Below are 21,671 nucleotides of genomic sequence, written 5' to 3'. Positions count from 1 at the left end.
AGGCAGAGCTGTCTGCTGATTGGACGGATCGGCCTGGGCGTTTAAGCGAAGAGACGGCTCTGGGTAGCAGGTTAGGTTGAGGATGAACGGCGAGGCGGTTGCAGTTTAGCATGGAGCGAGAGCAACTGTAGCTGAGCTGAAGTCCCTGTGTCTTAAAGTTAATTGCGTAGCAGTGCCGCTAAGGTAGAATTTGCACCGGCTTGGGCACTGCTTTCACCTGCTGTTTACTCGGAGAGCTCCAAATGCCCCGCTTAGTGAAGCGGACGCCGCTGCCCGCCCCGCCTCCAGCCGTCGGGAAGGAGGTTGGAGATGAGCTGACATACAAACTGAGGGAAGAGCCGATGGACGACGATGCATTTGAGGGCTATACATACACAGAGGGGGATGATGCTTCAGTATTGGGGAAGAGCAGGGTGTTGGCGACGTCGGCGCACGTCAATTCCCGGAACAAATGGCCGGCCCGAGTCTGTTCCATGTTGTGTTGTATCGTGATGTTGACGTTTGTTGCATTTCTTCTAGCAATTGTGTACATTGTCCTTAAAGGTATTGAGTAGTTATAAAGTCAAATTCTTTGTAATATCAAAGGAAAATTGAATACTATAAACAATTGTTACTTGTTGTGGTTACAGATTTGCGTTTGGAGAAAGAAAACCGCGAGCATAATATCAAGACAGGGATTTTGGGTAATTTCTCTCAAGTTTATACTCAGCTTGGCTTCTGTTTATATGAGGTGTCTGGTTGTTAAGTAATTTATTTCATGTTTATCTCATTCAGGTCTTTGGAGTTCGTTAATTTTGGCCGTGATCGTTGGGGTGTCATGTTGTAGTTTCTCGTGGACGTTGACGTATTTTGATTCATTTGAACCTGGGATGTTTCCACCAACACCTCTATCGCCTGTTCGATTTAGGTAAATCAAGCTTATAATGTTTGATATATAGATTTTATGGGACTTTTAAAGATTAAAATGATCGTTAAATGATGCAGTTTTGGTACGTTCGTTTAAACTTAATATTTTTTTATGATTGAGATTTTGGATTAAACATCCAGAACATTATTTCTCCTTACTTTGTTTAGTTTTCCAAAAACCATGTCACCTTGGACCTATTTCTGAACTACCTTTGAAAATTATAAGTACTGGTACAGCTCCATACAGGCCCTTCAACCCACAAAGCTGTATCAATCTGTTAACCTACTCCAACATCAATCTAACCTTACCCTCTTGCATAGCCCTTAATTTTTCTTTCACCATGTGCCTATATAAAAGTCCTTTAAATATCCCTAATGTATCAGCCTTTGCCACCGTTTCTGGCAGCATGTTCCATGCTCTTTTTAAAAGGAAAAAACCCTCTGATGAGAAGTATTTCACCACTCCCCCCCCCCCCCATTCTTTCCTCTAATCACCTTAAAATTATCCACTAATACTCCTCACTTACTCCTGGAACAAAGACACTTACTAATTTAAAGAAAAAGAGGGTTGTGTGGACCCTATTTTATGGGGAGAGTGTAGAAGGTGTTATCGGTTACCACAAGATATTGACAAAATGGTGGGCTGATGAAAGTCAACCCAGAAAAGTGTTAAGTGATTCACTGGCAGGTTGAATTTGAAAGCAGAATAGAGTCAGTGGCAGTATGGATAGGTGAAGTGTATGTCACGATATTGAAGCAAGGAAGGAAATGACAGTGCAGTTTTCCACTTCATAAAAAGTCCTGGAAATTGGAATGCTAGAAATTCGTAGATCATATTAAATTAACTTCAGTTAGTTTGTGGGATGATAGGAAGCTGTAAAGCAATGTGATGGGTAGGAAACTTAAGAGACTGCACAATTTATTAGATAGATTTGCATAGTCTTACAGACTGATGCATAACTTGAATTCACCTTTTCCTTTACACGGTTTTGCAAGCTGTACAGTTATAGTATCATATAAATTTATATTTTCACAACCATGATCATTCTAAATGTGATTTTGGAAGCTCATTAATACATTTGTAGTTTGTGCTGAGTTGAACTGAGGATCACCTAAACTTGTGGTTTAGTTATTTTCAGAAAAAGTATTGAAATGAGCCCTTTATGGTTCAGTAGCCAAAATCAAATGTTTTTACTTGTAATCATTCAAAGTTTTGGCTGATTTATTACGGACAAACAGCTACAAGTATATTTAAGCTTTTAAAAAAAAAACATTCTTTTATTAGCAGATTCAGCAAAAAATTACATGTAGATCCATTGAAAATCTGAGGAAATCTGCAGATGCTGGAAATTCAAACAACACACAAAATGCTGGTGGAGCACAGCAGGCCAGGCAGCATCTATAAGGAGAAGCACTGTCGACGTTTCGGAGAGTCCTGACAAAGGGTCTCGGCCTGAAACGTTGACAGTGCTTCTCCTTATAGATGCTGCCTGGCCTTCTGTGTTCCACCAGCATTTTGTGTGTGCCATTGAAAATCTAACAGATTGGCATTGTATATATAAAAAAAAAGTTGGCATGATGCAACCATTATTATAAAGCTTTAAAAGTCAGTATATTTTTTAAGCTTTACAGAATTGATAAGCTTGACTGTTTTCAAGGAAAATTAAAACAAATAGTGATAGTTTTAGGTTCAAAGTTGAGGGTAACATCAATTTCTTCCTCAAAAATGTGTTAGCTTTTTAAAGTTTGGGTTAGTTAGTGGGAACAGCAGAGAAATGATACCTGAAATTCTTGCCTTCATTGATTTGGATAAATAGCTGCCAGTTGTAACTTTTACTGAGTCGGAAATCTATTCATCAGTTGCTGAGACAGTTCCCACCACCGAAGTTCTCTTCATCTAACCAAGGTAACGAAGTATTATTGGCAAAAGTCATTAAATGTTCCTTTGTAGTTTCACGCACTCCTATCATTCCTACCACCACTGCCATCTTCTCTTTCAAATGAAATTGTAAACAATTGCAATCCACCTTTAAAATTAATAAAGCCATTATGATGAGAAAGTGGACTTGGTTGTTTAACTCCCCAAAGTACCCACATGGTACCTGCTGTATCTGGCCTCTGGTTCCAGAGCTTTACGTTGCTGAGCAGGCCCAGTGAGGCCATGCTTTTCCTTTGCTTTTTCATTCCACAACACTCTTCTGAAAACAGATCTGCACTGCAAGGTCCTGGGTAAACTTACCTCAGGCCAAGTTTGGATTGCCTTCCAAGGACAGGTTACATTTAACAGAACTGTTTGGTATTTTGAAGGCTTTCTGTAAGCTATGTAAGTAGCAAGGAAATGTAACTGAATTATACCATCTCCAATTCTTCACCTTCATTCTGTTTAAATCCTGGAAGCCTACTCAACTCTGACTGCACCTTCAGAAGGACTGCTGCAGTCAAAAAGATGGTAGACCTGCACATCAAGGGCAATTTGAAATGTGTAATAAATGCTGGCTTTTCCGAAAGGCAATTTGGGTTTTGGTTTGAGATTCATCAGATTGGCGTGTTGACAAGAGGTGGAATAAACTACCTGGAGAGATTAAATTAAAATAATAGAAAAACCAATTTATAAGATGGATTTGCATAGTTTTACTGACTTGGGATGCAATGATGTTTTCAAGTGCATAACTTGAATCCACCTTTTTTCTTTACTGTATGTTGTTTGGCAAGCTGTGCTATTACAGTATTTTCTGCATCATGTAAGTTTGTAGTTTTACAACCATGATCATTCAAAATGTGATTTTCAAAGCTTGTTCTTACAGCTTGTTAATATAGCTGTAATTTATTCTCAGTTGAATTGAGGATCATCAGAACCTGTGGTTTAGTTATTTTCAGATGAAGTATTGGATTGAGCCCTTTATGGTTCAGTAACTTAAATCAACTATTTTCATTTGTTGTCATTCAAAATTCTGGCTGATTTTATTATTTTTCACATTGTGTGACTTGAATATCAATTGAAGTCTCTAGAATGGCAATAGATACTTGAATTTTTGATATCGTTACCAGCAATTTATTTATAGCTTTAAAACAATAGCCTTGATTTTGTAGCTTTTTAAAAACTAAGATTTTCTTCAGCTCTTTAAATCAATATTGTATATCAAAGTACAGAAATGCATATAAAAAAGTTGAAGATGAGTAAAATTGTTAATCAGCAGAAAAATGAATGGTGAAAAGCTCAATTTCTCAAAATTATTGTAATAAACTCTCACAACCTTTAGTTAATTTTTGCAGGTATATATGTTTGAGTATAGAATTTGTTTCAGTATGCAAGAAATTCCAAACAATTGATGAGAAATGGCGTTTGGAGTCTTGTTTAAGATGTATGCTGCTGATGTTAGCCAGATACATGTAGGTTTTGCCATGGCTGAAATCTATCTGTGAAGTGCAAAAGGAAGCATGGTGGAAAAGTGTGAAGAGCAGTTAGGAACCTGAGAGCAGTTGGGATGGTCTGGAAGCAGAGAATTTGAATGAGCAGCTTGTGGTGCATAGATGGCCCTTTGGAATGGGGATCTGTTCCTCGATTGGGATAGTGTGGGACCTGAATAGAGCCTGCAGGTGGCAGTGTTTCCATGTACAGTATCTGCTACCTTGTCTTTAAAGATGAAGGTGAATTTGTCAACTAAGAGGAGTTGGAAAGTACCAGTTTGCCCCTTGAACTGACCTGCTCCCCAATAATTCATTACTGATCTACTTGCTTGCCTTATCCCAATATCGCATAATTTCTTCATGGTCTAAAATAATCTTAGGTGAAAAGTGAAACGTTTAAGTGGAACATGAGGGAAGACATCACTCAGAGGGTATAAATGTGGAGCGAGCTGCCAGCTGAAGTAGTGAATTTGAGTTTCATTTCATCGTTTAAGAGAAATTTGGATAGGTACATGGTTGGGAGGGGTCTGGAAGTCCATAGTCCAGGTGCAGGTTAATGGGATGGGAGAATTGTAGTCCGGCATGGAGTAGATGGGTCAAAGGGCCTGTCTCTTTGCTGTATGATTCTAGAAATCTATAGATTCTGTTTTTGAAAACAATTGAGGTTCTCCTTTCAGTTGTAAATGATTTATCTTTATTGAGATTCTAATCCTAAATTCCAATCTCCTTAGCCAGAGCGAACATACTCACTGTAGCAGACCTTTACCTGCTGGAGTCATCTATGGTGCCCTGCAAGTGGCTAAAGTGCCACACCTGCCCACCTACCTCCTCCCTCATCTCGACTCAGGGCCCCAAACTGTCCTTCCAGGTGAGGCAATGCTTCACCTGCGAATCTGGTGGGGTCATTTATTGTGTCTAGTGCTCCCAATATGGTCACCTCTGCATTGGTAAAACCCTTTGTAAACTGTGGGACCACTTTGTAGAGCACCCCTGCTCCATCTGCTAAAAGTAGAGCTCCCCGGTAACCAAATATTTTAATTTAAAATCCCATTCATTTTCTGACATGTTGGTCCATGGCCGCCTCCTGTGCCATGATGAAGTAACCCTCAGGGTGGAGGAGCAACACCTATTACTCAGTCTGGGTAGCCTCCAACCCAATGGCATGATTATTGATTTCTCCTGGTTTAAAAAAAATCCCTCCCTTCTCCTCTTCAACCCCACCCTGGCCTCTTACCTTGCTTACCTGCCTATCACCTCCCCCAGGGTCCCCTCCTTCCCTTTCTCTTATGGTCTACTTTCCTCTCCTATCAGATTCCTTCATCTCCAGCCCTTTACCTTTCCTACCCACCGGGCTTCAGCTATCACTGTCCTGCTATCCTCCTTCCCCTTACCCTCTATCCCCCACCACCTTTTTTGAATTCTGACATCTTCCCCTTCCTTTTTAATCCTGAAGAAGGGTCTCAACCCAAAACGTCAACTATTTATTCATTTCCATAGGTGCTGCCTGACCTGCTGTGTACCTCAGGCATCTTATGCATGTTGTCCGAATTTTGTATCTTTCTGCACATGACTTAGCCTTTCCACCATCTAGGGTGAATATGCGGATTAGCCCTGCAGACTTGACCTTCTTTTAGCCAACTCTCTTTTATAATATAATCACTATATTATGAATTTGATCCTGTTGGGTATCTGGACATTGATGACCCCCCCCCCCCCCCCACCCATTTTGTTGATGGTGCCAGTTTACAGAGCAGTATTTGTAATGGTTGGAAGCATTCTATTTATTTCATTAGTATTTTGATTAATGGTGTCTAGATTAAAAATGTGCTTTTTGAACCACTTTGGAGACCTAAATTACACTGAACCCCATTTCATGTATCCCATATGTTGTTCATTACAATCATGATATAAACAAAGTTCAAAGTAAATTTATTGTCAAAGTACATGGATGCCACCATATTTATCCCTAAGATTCAATTTCTTGTGGGCATACTCAATAAATCCATTAACTATAATGCAACCAATGAAAGATCATACCAACTACGCATACAACCGGTGTGCAAAAACAACAAACTGTGCAAATGCAAAAAGAAAAAGAAACAACAAATATTGAGAGCATGAGATGAATATGAGTGCATCAGTTTGGGAACATTTCAGTGATGGGGCAAGTGAAGTTATCCCTTTTGGCTCAGAGGCCTTTTGGTTGAAGTTGAGCAGTAACTTCCTGAACCTGGTGGTGTGAGTCCTGAGGCTTCTGTACCACCTTCCTGATGGCACCAGGGAGAAGGGAACATGACCTGTCTAGTGGGGGGGTTCCTGCTTTGAGGAAAAAGAAGCAGAATAAAAGGTGTAAAGGTAGAAGGGCCTAAGTATGTGTACTTCAATGCAAGAAGCATCAAGAGCAAAGGTGATAAACTGAGAGCTTGGATACATACATGGAATTATGATGTAGTGACCATTACAGAGACTTGGCTGACACCAGGGCAGGGATGAATTCTCAATATTCCTGGATTTCAGTGCTTTAAAAGGGATAGAGAAGGGAGGAAAAGGGGAGGCGAGATGGCATTACTGGTCAGGGATACTATTACAGCTGCAGAAAGGGTGGGTAATGTAGCAGGATCCTCTTTTGAGTCAGTATGGGTGGAAGTCAGGAACAGGAAGGGAGCAGTTACTCTACTGGGGGTATTCTATAGGCCCCCTGGTAGCAGCAGAGATACCGAGGAGCAGATTTTGGAAAGGTGCAAAATAACGAGGTTGTTATCGTGGGTGACTTTAACTTCCCTAATATTGATTGGCACCTGTTTAGTTCCAGTGGTTTAGATGGGGCAGTGTTTGTTAAGAGTGTCCAGGACGGATTCCTGTCATAGTATGTTGACAGGCCGACTAGGGGGAGTGCCATACTAGTTCTAGTATTAGGTAACGAACCAGGTCAGTTCACAATCTCTCAGTGGGTGAACATCTGGGGGACAGTGACCACCGCTCCCTGGCCTTTAGCATTATCATAGAAAAGGAAAGAATCAGAAAGGACAGGAAAATTTTTAATTGGGGAAGAGCAAATTATGAAGCTATAAGGCTAGAACTTGGTGTGAATTGGGATGCTGTTTTTGCAGGGAAATATACTATGGACATGTGGTCGATGTTTAGGGATCTCTTGCAGGATGTTGGGGATAAAATTGTCCCGGTGAGGAAGATAAAGAATGGTAGGGTGAAGGAACCATGGGTGACAAGTGAAGTGGAATATCTAGTCAGGTGGAAGAAGGCAACATACATGAGGTTTAGGAAGCAAGGATCAGATGGGTCTATTGAGGAATATAGGGTAGCAAGAAAGGAGCTTAAGAAGGAGCTGAGGAGAGCAAGAAGGGGGCATGAGAAGGCCTTGGCGAGTCGGGTAAAGGAAAACCCCAAGGCATTTTTCAATTATGTGAAGAACAAAAGGATAACAGGAATGAAGGTAGGATCGATTGGAGATAAAGGTGGGAAGATGTGCCTAGAGGCTGCAGAAGTGAGCGAGGTCCTTAGTGAATACTTCTCTTTGGTATTCACCAATGAGAGGGAACTTGATGACAGTGAGGACATTATGAGTGAAGTTGATGTTCTGGAGCACGTTGATATTAAGAGCAGGGAGGTGTTGGAGTTATTAAAATACATCAGGACAGATAAGTCTTTGGGGTCTGATGGAATATTCCCCAGGCTGCTCTACGAGGCGAGGGAAGAAATTGTTGAGCCCCTGGCTAGGATCTTTATGGCTTTGTTGTCCACGGAAATGGTACCGGAGGATTGGAGGGAGGCAAATGTTGTCCCTTTGTTCAAAAAAGGTGGTAGGGATAGTCCAGGTAATTATAGACCAGTGAGCCTAACGTCTGTGGTGGGAAAGCTGTTGGAAAAGATTCTTAGAGATAGAAGCTATGGGCATTTAGAGAATCATGGTCTGATCAGGGACAGTCAGCATGGCTTTGTGAAGGGCAGATCATGTCTAACAAGCCTGATAGAGTTCTTTGAGGAGGTGACCAGGCATATAGATAAGGGTAGTGCAGTGGATGTGATCTACATGGATCTTAGTAAGGCATTTGATTAGATTCCACACGGTAGGTTTATTCAGAAAGTCAGAAGGCATGGGATCCAGGGAAGTTTGGTCAGGTGGATTAAGAATTAGCTTGCTTGCAGAAAGCAGAGGGTCGTGGTGAGGGGAATACATTCGGATTGGAGGGTTGTGACTAGTGGTGTCCCACAAGGATCAGTTCTATTTTTTGTGATTTTTTTAATTAACAACCTGGATGTGGGGGTAGAAGGGTGTGTTGGCAAGTTTGCAGACAACACAAAGGTTGGTGGAGTTGTGGATAGTGCAGAGGATTGTTGAATATCATAGAGAGACATTGTGAGGATGCAGAAATGGGTTGAGAAGTGTGAGGTGTACACTTTGGAAGGACAAACTCCAAGGCAGAGTACAAAGTAAATGGCAGGGTACTTGGTCGTGTGGAGGAGCAGAGGGATCTGGGGGTAGATGTCCACAGATCCTTGAAAGTTGCCTCACAGGTAGATAGGGTAGTTAAGAAAGCTTATGGGATGTTAGCTTTCATAAGTCGAGGGACAGAGTTTAAGAGATGCGATGTAATGATGCAGCTCTGTAAAACTGGTTAGGCCACACTTGAAGTACTGTGTCCAGTTCTGGTCGCCTCACTATAGGAAGGATGTAGAAGCATTGGAAAGGGTACAGAGGAGATTTACCAGGATGCTGCCTGGTTTAGAGTGTATGGATTATGATCAGAGATTAAGGGAGCTAGGGCTTTACTCTTTGGAGAGGATGATGATGGCTGCTTGGTTTAGAGAGTATGGATTATGATCAGAGATTAAGGGAGCTAGGGCTTTACTCTTTGGAGAGGATGATGATGGCTGCCTGGTTTAGAGAGTATGGATTATGATCAGAGATTAAGGGAGCTAGGGCTTTACTCTTTGGAGAGGATGATGATGGCTGCCTGGTTTAGAGAGTATGGATTCTAATCAGAGATTAAGGGAGCTAGGGCTTTACTCTTTGGAGAGGATGATGATGAGAGGAGACATGATAGAGGTGTACAAGATATTAAGAGGAATAGATAGAGTTGTCAGCCAGCACCCCTTCCCCAGGGCAGCACTGCTCAATACAAGAGGACATGGCTTTAAGGTAAAGGGATGGGAAGTTCAAGGGGGATATTAGAGGAAGGTTTCTCATTCAGAGTGGTTGGTGCATGGAATGCACTGCCTGAGTCAATGGTGGAGGCAGATACACTAGTGAAGTTTGAGACTACTAGACAGGTATTTGGAGGAATTTAAGGTGGGGGGCTATATGGGAGGCAGGGTTTAAGGGTCGGCACAACACCGTGGCTGAAGGATCTGTACTGTGCTGTACTATTCTATGTTCTATGATGGATGCTGCTTTCCTGTGACAATGCTCCATGTAGCATTGTGTTCAATGGTGAGGAGAGCTTTACCTGTAATGGATTGGGCTGTATCTACTCCTATTTGTAGGATTTTTCATTTAAGGTCATTGGTGTTCCCATACCAGGCTGTGATGCAGCTAGTCAATATATCCTCCACCACATATCTATGGATGTTTGTCAGAGTTTTAGATGTCATGCTAACTCATTGCAAGCTCCTAAGGAAGGAGAGGCACTGCTGTGCTTTCTTTGTAATTGCACTGACATATTAACATTGAGGAATTAAAAGTTGCTGACCCTCTCCAACCCATCACACCTGCATTATGGCTATTCAGGTAATGGAAATCTGTCCTTGTGGAATTCACATTACTATCCTAAATTTTGAGAAGGAATAAAATTTGCTATGAAGTTTTCCAGCTGGTGTTTTTAACATATATAGATGATGTGGTCTCGGGTTGTGGAAAATTGCAATTCAGTCCGTTTACTCAGAATCTAACTTCCCCATAATGTGGTTCGTCTGTGCTTCATGTTCCAGCTTGTCGTAAACTTGTAACAGTGTAGAATTTTCCTTACTCACTGAAGCATAACTAAAACTGACACTTCAGAATTTTCTTGCCATTGAGTCGATGCCAGCTCTGAGCATACCCACGAGCCTCATTTGCTCCCAATAATTTCCTATGTTCTCTTGTGTGCCCATCAACACCCTACTAATTCTCTTTGCACCTAGCCACTCTCATAGTAACTTAGCCCATTAACCTGTCAGTTTATCTTTGGAATGTGAGAAGAAACTCACGTGGACATAGAACATGCAAGCTCCACACATACAGCATCAGGCATCCTGATTGAGCCCATGTTTCTGGAACTGTGCAATCGTAGTTGACAGAATTGTTGCTAATTAGTTTGAAGTACTGAAAACTAGCTCCTGAGAACATTGACCTTTTATGTTAAATCGGCTTCTGCTTCTTACCCAGAGCAGGAAAAGCTACTTGACCAAAGGAAGTTTCCACACTTGGATAGCACATTTGACTAACAACTAAAGACCCGATTATTAGACTTGGGAAAGCTTACATGTGGTCTTATTCTTTTGGCCTTCCCACATTCTTTGTTTCTGTGCCTTCCATCTCCTGCCTTAGTAAAAGATGGACAATTCCAAACAAACAATTTGGAAAATATATTCACTATTCAGGGAGCACTGATGTCCGGTGGGGGGGGGGGGGGTGCATTAAATAATTTTGCCAGATAGATACCCATAGTTGTCAGGTATGAGGAATCAACTTTGTCTTTTTATATTGCCAGATGGAAAACCATGCCAGCACAGCAGTTCAAAGCACTCCATTGCATCCAGCCCACAAAATTTGTCTGAAATAAGGAGGGTGAACTGTTTCTTTTGGATTATTTCCAGTTACAGCAAAATAATCAACATTTCTGTTTATAACTTCGCAATGCAGTCTGCTCTTTAGTATTTCCAACATTTTCTGCTTTTTATTTGCATATTCTCCACTTTTTTCTCTATTTCAGACGTGTTTGGATTCTTTAGTTCCTTTGTTTTTTTTTGTAATAAAATATTTAGGCTGTCAACTTTTCTGAAAACTAGTACTTTCCATATAGGAAGTTGCATTTTAGTTGCATAACAAATTGTTATCCAAAATGAATTCAGTTACTGGTTAATTGTGGAACTGATCTTTGAATGTGATGGTTGTTATTTGCTCCTCATGGTACCAGCTTAGAAATATCAAACTAACAATAAATTATTTGTATTTTATTTGTAGTAAATAGTTAAGCACTGAGTTGTAGTGGAACATTGGGCTGTGGGGTTTGTGGCAGGTCTTGCAGCACATTTTGATTCTCCTGTAACCAGTTGCAAATTACTTGGTTTGTTTAGATTAATGTTTCATTGACTAATCAGAAATATTTGTTGAAAATTCCTCCTTATTCCCATTTTTTAAGTTTCTGCACTTCAAGTGGTAGAAAATCTCTTGTGGAAATCCACATACCTCACTGCTTTTCTGAAGTTTAGTGCAGAAATTCAGCAATTTCACCTGTTCCCTAAATGAACTGTTGCTGAGATCAAAGGAGAACAACCAAGCCTATTAAAACCATTTATAGGATGTGGATGTTGATAATAAAACTAGCAATTATTGTCATCCAGTTGGTGGTTCTTCCTATTATGTAGTGGGGATTCTCACTTCTGATATTGGAGGGAAAGTCATTGAAATAGCTGACAATGCTAAGGCCTGGGGCACTGCCCTGTGTTGCTCTTGCAGTGATGACTTGCTGCTGGAACCTTATCAGGGTAATTGCCATGTTTGAGGCTAATGTGACAACAGCCAGGAGTCTTTTTTTACCCCAGTTGATTTCAGTTTTACCAGCTGCATAGTTAAATTATCCTGCAGTTTTTTTCAAATCTTCCTTCAAAGTGAACTTTCACAAAAGCAGCTGTATCTGTTAAATATGGCATAGCCTTTTATGTATATCTTCCTAATGTATTCCGCCATTCCGCAATACCTAATTCCTGTCTGTTTTCTGTCGCCCAGAATTTTAAATTATCTACATTTGTCTATCATTTAATTAATTTCTGAGACAAGCCATTCAATTTTAAAAATGTTTTCAGAGGCTAAGTGCACTTTTGTTCTCCTTGAATCTTCTTGCATCTGTTACTGTAAATTGTTCAGAAAATCTGCAGATGCAAAAGCCTTCTGGTGTAGAGACACCCAGATTGAGAATGAACATTTTCTGTTCAATTTAATGATCCTTGTGTGTCATAAATCAGTATGTGTATAAACATATTGGAAGAAATGGATGTAAGTAAAATTGTTTGTGATTCAATCAGTGGCTGTACAGACCTGGTTTTTGTAAAATAATCACAGCAAAAAGTCCCCATGTATCATAATTACTTTGTGAAGCTGAGAACAACTTTGATATTTCTGTCAATGCATAAACCATAATTTAAAATCTAGAAATTGCTGTTGGTGATGCAAGCCAGCAGATTGTACTCCTTCGTTAAGAGCTTCAGCAAACTAGTGAAACTTGGAAATAAAAACTAGCTGCTGGGATTACTCAAGACAGGGAACTGAAAAATGGCATTTGTCATTTTGTAAATTCTTCAAGTTGGAGAGGAGATATTATTTCTTTCCTAGGTGATTACACAGCTCCCAGAGCAGTTGTTGGGTTATAATTTATAGTGAAGGCATTCATTGTACTGCTGTTTTCTCCAAAAAAAAATCCCCAGTATGTTCCAACTGGAAGCCATAGATTTTCTGGAAGGCCCATTCTCTTCTGATGGCTAGGTCTGCAGTATTCAAATTGGGCAACCTAACTTTTACAAGAAATCAAGATATTGTAGCGGTGTGCTACAAGCAGCGCTAAAATTACGACACGGAGTCGGTAGCTGCAGTCGAAGGAAAAACTTTATTCGAAAACTTCAGACTCACTTTTAAGCCTCTGTCAACCGGCCCCCCATGGCGAAGAGGCTCCAAAGCTCTGTGCTCGCAAACCCCCGTAGGCTATCTAATTGTGAGTCGGTTCGGATACGCTAGGAAATGAGGCGCTACAATATGACCTCCACTGCCTTGAGGCTAACGAGGGAAAGAAGAGGAGAGCCATCCACAGTACCACCGATGTGGCAGAGAGGGCCTCAAGATGGACGTGGCTCAAAAGAGGGGAGCCTTGGAGTCATAAATAGCTAGCCATCTGGACACAAGCTGGGTTCTGATCAGCCCTGGCTGGGTCACCTGGAGGAGGGTGTATGATGTTGAAAGACCTGAAACACCTGATGATTCCAGGAACATCACTGAAGATGTGTCCAGAGGCATCAGTAGATGTATGTACACAGCGCCATTTCCCCATTGACCCTTAATTTTTATTGATACCCCATATAAATCATCCTGTTTGGATGCAGAACAGATTGGTATGGCAACGGCTCTGCTTGTGACAACAAGAAACTGCAGACAGTTGTGAACATAGCAGATTATGGAAACCAGCCTATCCTCTAAGGTAAACACAGGAGATTCTGCAGAGGCTCTGTTTATACTTCTCATAACCAGCATAATCAAACCTCCCACCCACCCTGGCAATCCTCCTTCTCCCCCCTCCATCAGACAAATGATGCAGTGGCCCAAAAGCATGTAACACCAGGCTCAAACATAGCTTCTATCCCACTGTTAGCAGACTCTTGACCTCCATCTCCCTCATTGTGATCTTGCACTTCATTGTTTACATACAGTGTACTTTCTCTAGCTTTTTACTTTATTCAGCTTTGTTACTGTTTTTCTCTTTTCTATCTGAATGCACTATGTAATGATTTAATCTATGAACAGTAAGCAAGATAAGCTTTTCACTATCTTGGTGCATGTGACAATAACAACTCAACACCAATAAATAGATCTGCACCTTTCTTCTCAGAATCTGCCAAGAAAGGAGACGTCAGAGTGAAAATACAGTACATTTCTGGAGCTGATTATGTTAATTACAACAAATCTTATTTTAAACTAAATGTGTAATTTGGGCTTAATGTGCCAAAATTTTATCTTCAGAGATTGAAAATTTTATTTTCAAAGATTGAACTTCTGAATGCATTGAACAGTTAGACCATCTTTACAGTATTTGATTGAATCAGTTATGGCAAGTGGAACAGCTTGTCCAGCTGTTGAACTTGGCAAGATTTGATGTTGCAGTACTGTACCTATCTAAACCAGGTCTGACATTTGCATAAATGCATTCTGTAATTGGAGCCCTTGTAACAGAAAACAATAAGGCACTGAATTGGAGATACTCAACTGATCAGGCAGCATCTAAAATCGCTGGAAACATTGAGCAGGTCATGTAGCATCAGCAGAAAGGAACAGCTATTGTTTCCAGTTGGCCTCTTTATTTTGATATGCACACAAATTTGCATGTGTTAATTTTTCATTCTGTTGAGATACTTCCTAGTTTGTGACCAAATATAGCCTAATTTAAGCTTGCTGAGAAATAACATTCTGCTCATTTACAGATGAGATTCTGCTCTTTGCTTCTATTCTTATGGTTAACAATTTTTCTGTTTACATTGACAAAATAAGTTCCCTTTTCACTTGGGATTGTTCCGTATTGGTTCAAATCGTTTTACAAGCTAGTTTAACATTACACCAGAGTCTTACTTACCAGAAAGCTTTTGTTAACTATAATGCAATTGCAGTGAGTGAAACAGACTTCAGTGCTGTTTGTGAGGATTGATGAACTTCGTATTTTCCACAAGGTAATGTGTTCTTGTATACTGTAGATTTCACTTACTTGGGACACATTGGGACCAGTATATTTTGGTCCAATTAACCCACTTCATGGAAATGTTAAAGAGGTATTAAAAAGGCACTAATTTTAACTGAGTAACAAATTAGGTATTTAAATGAAATACAGAACATATTAGAACAACACCAATACTAGAGTACTATAAAATGAGTTCCCAATAGTTATCAACGGTGGAATTCAATTAGTGTACACTGCGATGTTCTTTTTTTTGACTGTAAATGAAGAAAATCAGCACACACCTAGTGCAGGTAATGGACTGCCTATAGACAATTTTTTTGATTGTATCCTCCAAATTTTCAGTGTAACATTCAAGATGATTGTCATTACCTTCAAATTTTTTTGTAGTTACTAACTTGCTGAAGTAGTGAAATTGTTTCATTTTCATTCACGGCTATTTCTTGCATCTTCAAGCCTGAATGCTTGAAACTGCAGTGAGCAATGCAGTTCTGAATTTTCTTACTGCTTATTTCTTGCCAACTATCAGTAACAAAAATCACTGCTTTTTGAACTCAAACACACGCAATTGACACTATAGAAAAACTGTTCTCTCTAGGCACAGTGTGATGTCTAACAGCAATGCAAGTGCATATGACTGACGCGAGTTAGAAACCGTTCAACATTAATTAAGTTGTATGGTGTCCTAAATAAATGAAGGAAACCCTACCTTTTTTCTTGATTATTTTTTGTTCTTTGAGAGTTGTCCCAAATAAGTGTCTATTTATTTAACTGATGGCCCAAATAACCAGAATCCACTATTTTGTCCAAAATTGTGGATCTCAAATTAGTTGAAAAAGCCTATATTAAAGTAAGATAAATGACGTTGACAGATGTATATTGCTGACTTGTGTCAGTGTAAAGTGGTTTGGTGTTATAGCAGGGAAATGCCAAAGACAGACACAACATACTGGAAGAACTTAACAAGTCAGGTAGCATCTGTGGAAAGAAAGGTTTTATTCTGGCTATTGCCCCCTTCAAAGGGTTTTGGCCTGAAACATCGACCTTTCCATAGATGCTTGCTTCTGGTTTAAGATGGTGCTACTGAAGTTAGGTGACAGCTTACTGGTAGTTCAGAAGGTAAAAAGTACAACTAATAACCTCATTAATAACACTGAGGTAAATTGTGGTAAACTATCACTGCAGACAATGAAGAGGCGAGCAGAGGTGAAGCTGACTCAAGGGATAAGCCATCTTGGTGTGTTACAAAATCAGAGGGTAATGTGTCCATGACGGTTTAGGAGATGGAGTTGGAATGAGAAATTCAGAGAGGAGTCGAGGCAGTGGCATCTCAATGTTTGCCCACCTAAACTGGGTGCAAGGTTCGATTGTTCTAAGTGCAGAGCCAACTTGGATCAGTCAAGAATGGGTGGCGGGGTTTAGGTCTGGAGTGTGTCACTGGGTGGAAGGGCCTGGGTCCCAGTGCATAGCATTACCCAGAGTTTGGATGAATTAAACACCAGCCCAAATGGACTGGAAAAGCAGGGTGTCAGGACTGGAGGTGAGAATTGGGCCTATTTCACTCACTGTTCCACAATGTTCTCTCCTCTCTCAGCACAGTTGAGGCTGTGAGACAGCTCCTGCTGTTTTGCGCTTCATGTCTGGGAACCACGTGGCAATTTGTTCTGCTATATGATAACTGAGATTGCCTAATCCAGCTGCTCCAAGGATTTGGGTCTATGAACTCTTATTTGGTTTGGAATGCTGTTGCTTGCTTATATTATTTGCATAATATATTTTTTCTCTTTCTCTGTGGTTTCTTGTTTTGTGGCTGCCTGTAAGCAGACTAATCTCAAGGTTGTATAATTTATACATATTTTGATAATGTACTTTGAATCCTTTGTCTAAGTTACTGCAGCACTTTGTCAGTGTTACTCTGGAGAATCTGCAGAATTTCTTGTCTATGAAATGCCAGAGACGTTGCTTTGCAATTTAGAGTTGAAATAGTGATTAGCTGGAACAAGTTTTTCACCAAATATAGTAGTGCACTTACATTGTGGGCTTTCCTTCTCTCAATAAAAGTAAATTTCATCTGACCAGTACTCATTATGGTTGTGCTGCTATTTTGCAAACCATCATTTTAGTGTAAATGATTATACTTGTTTTGTAGAAATATCAAAATGTAATTGTTAATGTAATTTTTATCATGGTCAGATTTTCTTTGGCATCCAATATAATCAATATTTGCTGAGCTATAAGCATCCAATTTTTTACAGTGCAATGAAGTTTTCAGAAAGTAAGTATTGTATTCCTATGTGGTAAGAAAATGTTGCCAACAGCCTTCAGAGTTGTAGTAAGAAGAAATGTCAAGTCTAAAATAATTTTGCCACAGATCTTTGTTTTGTATTTTTTTTAGATTAGATTATCCTTTTTAATTTGAACAGTTGACTTTTGATTGTTAATTAAATCAATGAATCTGAAATTGAACAAAGGTATAGTGCCATCATCCAATTTATTTTGAGGCATTTTTTCATTAACAATACAAGTATATGTTTAAGTATAAATAGTGTTTATATTTTCATCTTTGGTGTTTAACCTGTTTTTGATAGTTGTGTAAGTCAGTGATGTTACATGTATTCCTAGTAGGTAGTCACATGTACTCTGCTCGTCTAATTTGTCAATGTTCATGACTATTTTAATTGGTGGTTACGCTTTCTGGGTTTTTTTTAAGGATGTAACTATAAAAGTAGATAAAGGGGAGCAAGTTGCATTTTCAAAGGCATTTGATCACACCATGAAAGGTTATTACACACGAGTGTGACCTAGTGCTGCTGCTGCCACTGCACTCGAATCCTGACCTTGCAGCTATGTGCAAAGTTTGTACATTGACCCTAAGGCCCTCCACTTCTGTTCCTTCCTCCAGGTGTTCTGTTTTCATCAAGATGTGCTGATTAATTGGCTACTATAAATTGCCACTGGTTTGTCAGTGAGTGCTGAAATCTGGAGGAGTTGACAAGACAAGAGGGAAACTGTTGAAAGAAGCATTAATGTAGGACTTGTATAAGTAGGTGTTACTGACTTGTTGGGATGAAGGATCCTTTCTGTACTATATCTGACTCTGATAGGTTCCGGCTCATGAAGTTGAGGTTATTATACTAGCAGGGATAGAAGATTTAATTACCTGACAAAACATGGGATTATTTTTGGGCTGCTAGGTAATGCAAATTTGCAAGGATAGGTGCTTGGGCAATACAATTATTTCCTTCATCCAAGTCATCAATGTGCTTTTGACTGGTGGAAATCAAAGCAGAGGACAAAGCAGTACAGGTTATTAAGGCAAAAAGGCAGCTGAGTGGGTAGAAGGAGTGTATCGTGGGGAAAATTTGAAGCTACTTTGAAATAAAATTTAAATCTAACTTGCTGTAACATTTTAAAGTTGTGTTTTGTTGCATTCTGAGGTTATCTGTGTACATCTTAGGATGGTTTAACTACTTAAATGGAGATTACAATATTGAATCAATAAATTGTTGAATAATCTAAATGAGAAGAATAAAAAGTCCAAATAAGGTGGATGCAGTAAGCAGATCAACTTGAAGGCAGAAAGTGCTGCCATTCCCAGATACCTAATTTTGGTAGATTGCTGAGAAAATGACCAACAACTAAGTTTAACCACCTTAACTAATTGATCTTCTCCATGAACATTTTTGATGCCGTGGTTGAATTATTTTTTTATAATAATGAAGATTGACATAAAATCCAAATTCAAAGTAAATGTATTATCAAAGTACATGTATGTCACCATATACAACCCTGAGATTCATATTCTTGCAGACTTTCTCAATAAATCCATAATAAAATAACAACCACAATAGAATCAACGAAAGACTGCATATTATGTGAAGGATTGAGGCAATTTTTGAACCCATTAAGGGAATTGGATTTGGATTTTTAACCATTACCTTCAGTAAAATACGTAGTGAATGAAATAAATCAAAATTCATAGATAAAAACAATTGACAAATGCTTTGAGTTGTAAGAAATATTGCTGTTGTAAAAGTGTTAGATTTTAGATTGTTGATAACTCATGCCATGGTTTGAATGTTCATTGTTTTTGCAAGCTTTGGAGTTTTAGTTAATAAATAACTTCTAAATTTTCTTTTCCAGGAAAATAACAGGTCATTCCTTCCACATGGGCTACAATATGGCAATTCTCAATGGCATCACAACAGCTCTGGCTATAATTTGGTGGTTTGCCTGAAGTCACTTTTTCCTTCATCAAAAGTGCATACTGACTTTTATTCAGATAAGCAAGCCTGAAAGTAGTGGCAAGTAAGAAGATGGCGTACCTGAAGATGCCCTTTTGGTTTTAAATATATCTAATATCAGGATATATTTTGTTGATCTGTTAACTTCAGCTTTACGAATCCTTTTTACAGACTAGCTTCTTAAAATTGCAATTTTAAATATTTTACATTGAACATAGTTTTGTTGTACAATGCAACACATTCAGGTATGTGCTTTTCTATATTCTCAGATAAAAGCAGGCAGAATAAAATTTAAATACATTAAATCGTGAATCATAGTTGACTGGGAAAATAACTTTCTAATTGTAATTAATCTATTTGATAAAGTTGACAGAAATTAATGCTGCAAAAATTGACATTTTGCTTTTCTGTTTCCTTGGCATTAATAGCTGTTAATAACTTTGCAAATGCATTGTATTTTGCAATGGGCAATCTGCCTTAAGTACTAGGTTGTCTTAAAATTCTTAGTAGATTTAAACATTGCTTTTATTTTCTTGCCTTTGACAGAAGAATACTCTTATTTTTCACATTTCTGATCCTCTAATTTTTTAATATTGGCATATTGAAAGTGTCCCATATGATGGGGAAAATCTAAACCCAAGTTTGGGAGAAGGAAAAGCTAGGGTAGACTATGAAAGTCTGGGAATATAAGTGGCCTAGTGCATTTTTTTTGTCCTAGGGCATTCACCCGGCAACTCTGAGCAGATGAAGTGACAAGTTTCCATAATACCATCAACTTCAAAGATTCACTGTTCCTTTATCTTGAGTTCCATTGGTTTGGCCTCAAGTGCACTAGGGAAACTTCCACGCTCACTTTGAGCATACTAGGTTCACTGGAAGTGTGTGTAATGTGTTAAAAGTGTGGTACCTTTCTGAGAATCTTTGATAATTTTGAATAGGTACTAGATGTGGTAAGAATAAATCTGATGAAGGAAATATAAATTTATGAGCCTGGATCTTTTTACTTGATGGGTACAATCATATACACTGCTACAGTCTCTGTTTAAAGGGGAAAATGGTAAATATTTGCTGCTAATTCCAGTGTTAATCTATTTCTGTATTCATATTAATATAAACATTTTATTGTAGCATGTTCACCTTGATTTAAAATGTTATGGATGTTGTGCTATTCAGCAATGTCACTGACTTTGAAGACTACTAAAATTGGAAATCAGTTGAGTAACATTAAAGAATCATAAATGGATTTACTTTTAATTTACGTTGGTTTGATAAAATGTGTCTTCAAGCCGTATGTCCCATTATCTTTTGACTTTTTAAAAGATGGCATCTTTTCTGGAGATACGGCACTGCAGAAGCTAAAATCTGGAACAGCATGCAATCTGGTGGAGAAACTAAGTGATCTGAGCAGGGTTGGTGGAGAGGAATTGTTGACATTTTGAGTTCAGACCCTGATGTATAGTCAAAGCTAATTTCCTTTTATGTTGGAATCATGACGCACCACAGTAATTCCTTGATGCAACACAGACTTCCAAGCCCAAAACAGATGCTGCTTGACCCAATGAGTTTCTTCACCAGCTTGATTGTTGTGTCTTTTGTAAATGGCTGTGAAAACCTGAAATATCTTGTATTTTAAGATCTGCACTCATTGCTATTCTTCACCATTCTTATGGAACTTTTTATAAACTAATTATTGCAATTATGAATTCAATAGGATTCTTTAGGTATTTTGCAAGTCAAAAATATTTTATCTTAATAAGGAACTGTTACTAATTCAAGCTTGTTAATGAATGTACAGAATCACTGTGATCTCAAATGTTTGTTTCTATTTCTATTAAAGGTGATTTGCTGAGGAATTGTTGCCATTTAATTGGGTCCTGATTTGCTATTTTGGATAGTGTGACTATGTTGGGGAAAGTGAAAGGGAATGAGTAAGCAATCTAATCTTTTCACTCAAAGCTGATTTCCTATTATGTTGGAATCATGCCCAGCACAAAAGAAATGTGTTGTGGTGTTTTGAATGAAATCTTCTCAGCCACTGGCAATCTCTGCAGGAGTTCCTCGGAGTAGTATACTTGGTCCAATCATATTCAGCTATGTCAGCAATGATCTACTTGCTGTCGTAAGTTAAGAAATCTGGAGTGTTCGAAGATCCTACAATGTTCAGCACTATGCATATTACTGTCCAGATAAAGAGCAGTCCATCTGCAAATGCAACAAGATCTGGACAATGCCCACACTTGGTCTGATAGATTACAGATACCATACACGCCTTCCAAAGACTATGCAGCAAGATAAAATCTAGCTAACACCACAAATTTAGCAGTAGACAAGAAGGCATATTGGACAACATATAAGACAGAGGAGCAGAAAGGCCTTTCAGCCCATCAAGTCTGCTCCTCCATTCCATTAAAACTGATCCTGGATCCCACTCAACCTCATACACCTGCCCTGTAATAAAGGTTAA

The 21,671-nt window shown here is 39.1% G+C and overlaps 1 protein-coding gene across 1 annotated transcript; it reads left to right on the top strand.

The window, feature by feature from the left end:
• The first annotated feature begins 44 nt into the window (after positions 1-44).
• Positions 45-21,060, top strand: arl6ip6 (ADP-ribosylation factor-like 6 interacting protein 6). Its single transcript, XM_059966536.1, has 4 exons — positions 45-543; positions 630-683; positions 775-907; positions 19,107-21,060. The coding sequence occupies exons 1-4, from the start codon at positions 243-245 to the stop codon at positions 19,198-19,200; spliced, it is 582 nt and encodes a 193-aa protein (XP_059822519.1). The 5' UTR covers positions 45-242; the 3' UTR covers positions 19,201-21,060.
• The last annotated feature ends 611 nt before the right edge of the window (positions 21,061-21,671 follow it).

Source organism: Hypanus sabinus, chromosome 4 (genome assembly GCF_030144855.1).
Source record: "Hypanus sabinus isolate sHypSab1 chromosome 4, sHypSab1.hap1, whole genome shotgun sequence".
Classification (NCBI taxonomy): Eukaryota; Metazoa; Chordata; class Chondrichthyes; order Myliobatiformes; family Dasyatidae; genus Hypanus; species Hypanus sabinus.
The sequence above is the reverse complement of the archived record's forward strand: the minus strand, read 5'-3'. Positions and strand labels throughout refer to the sequence as shown.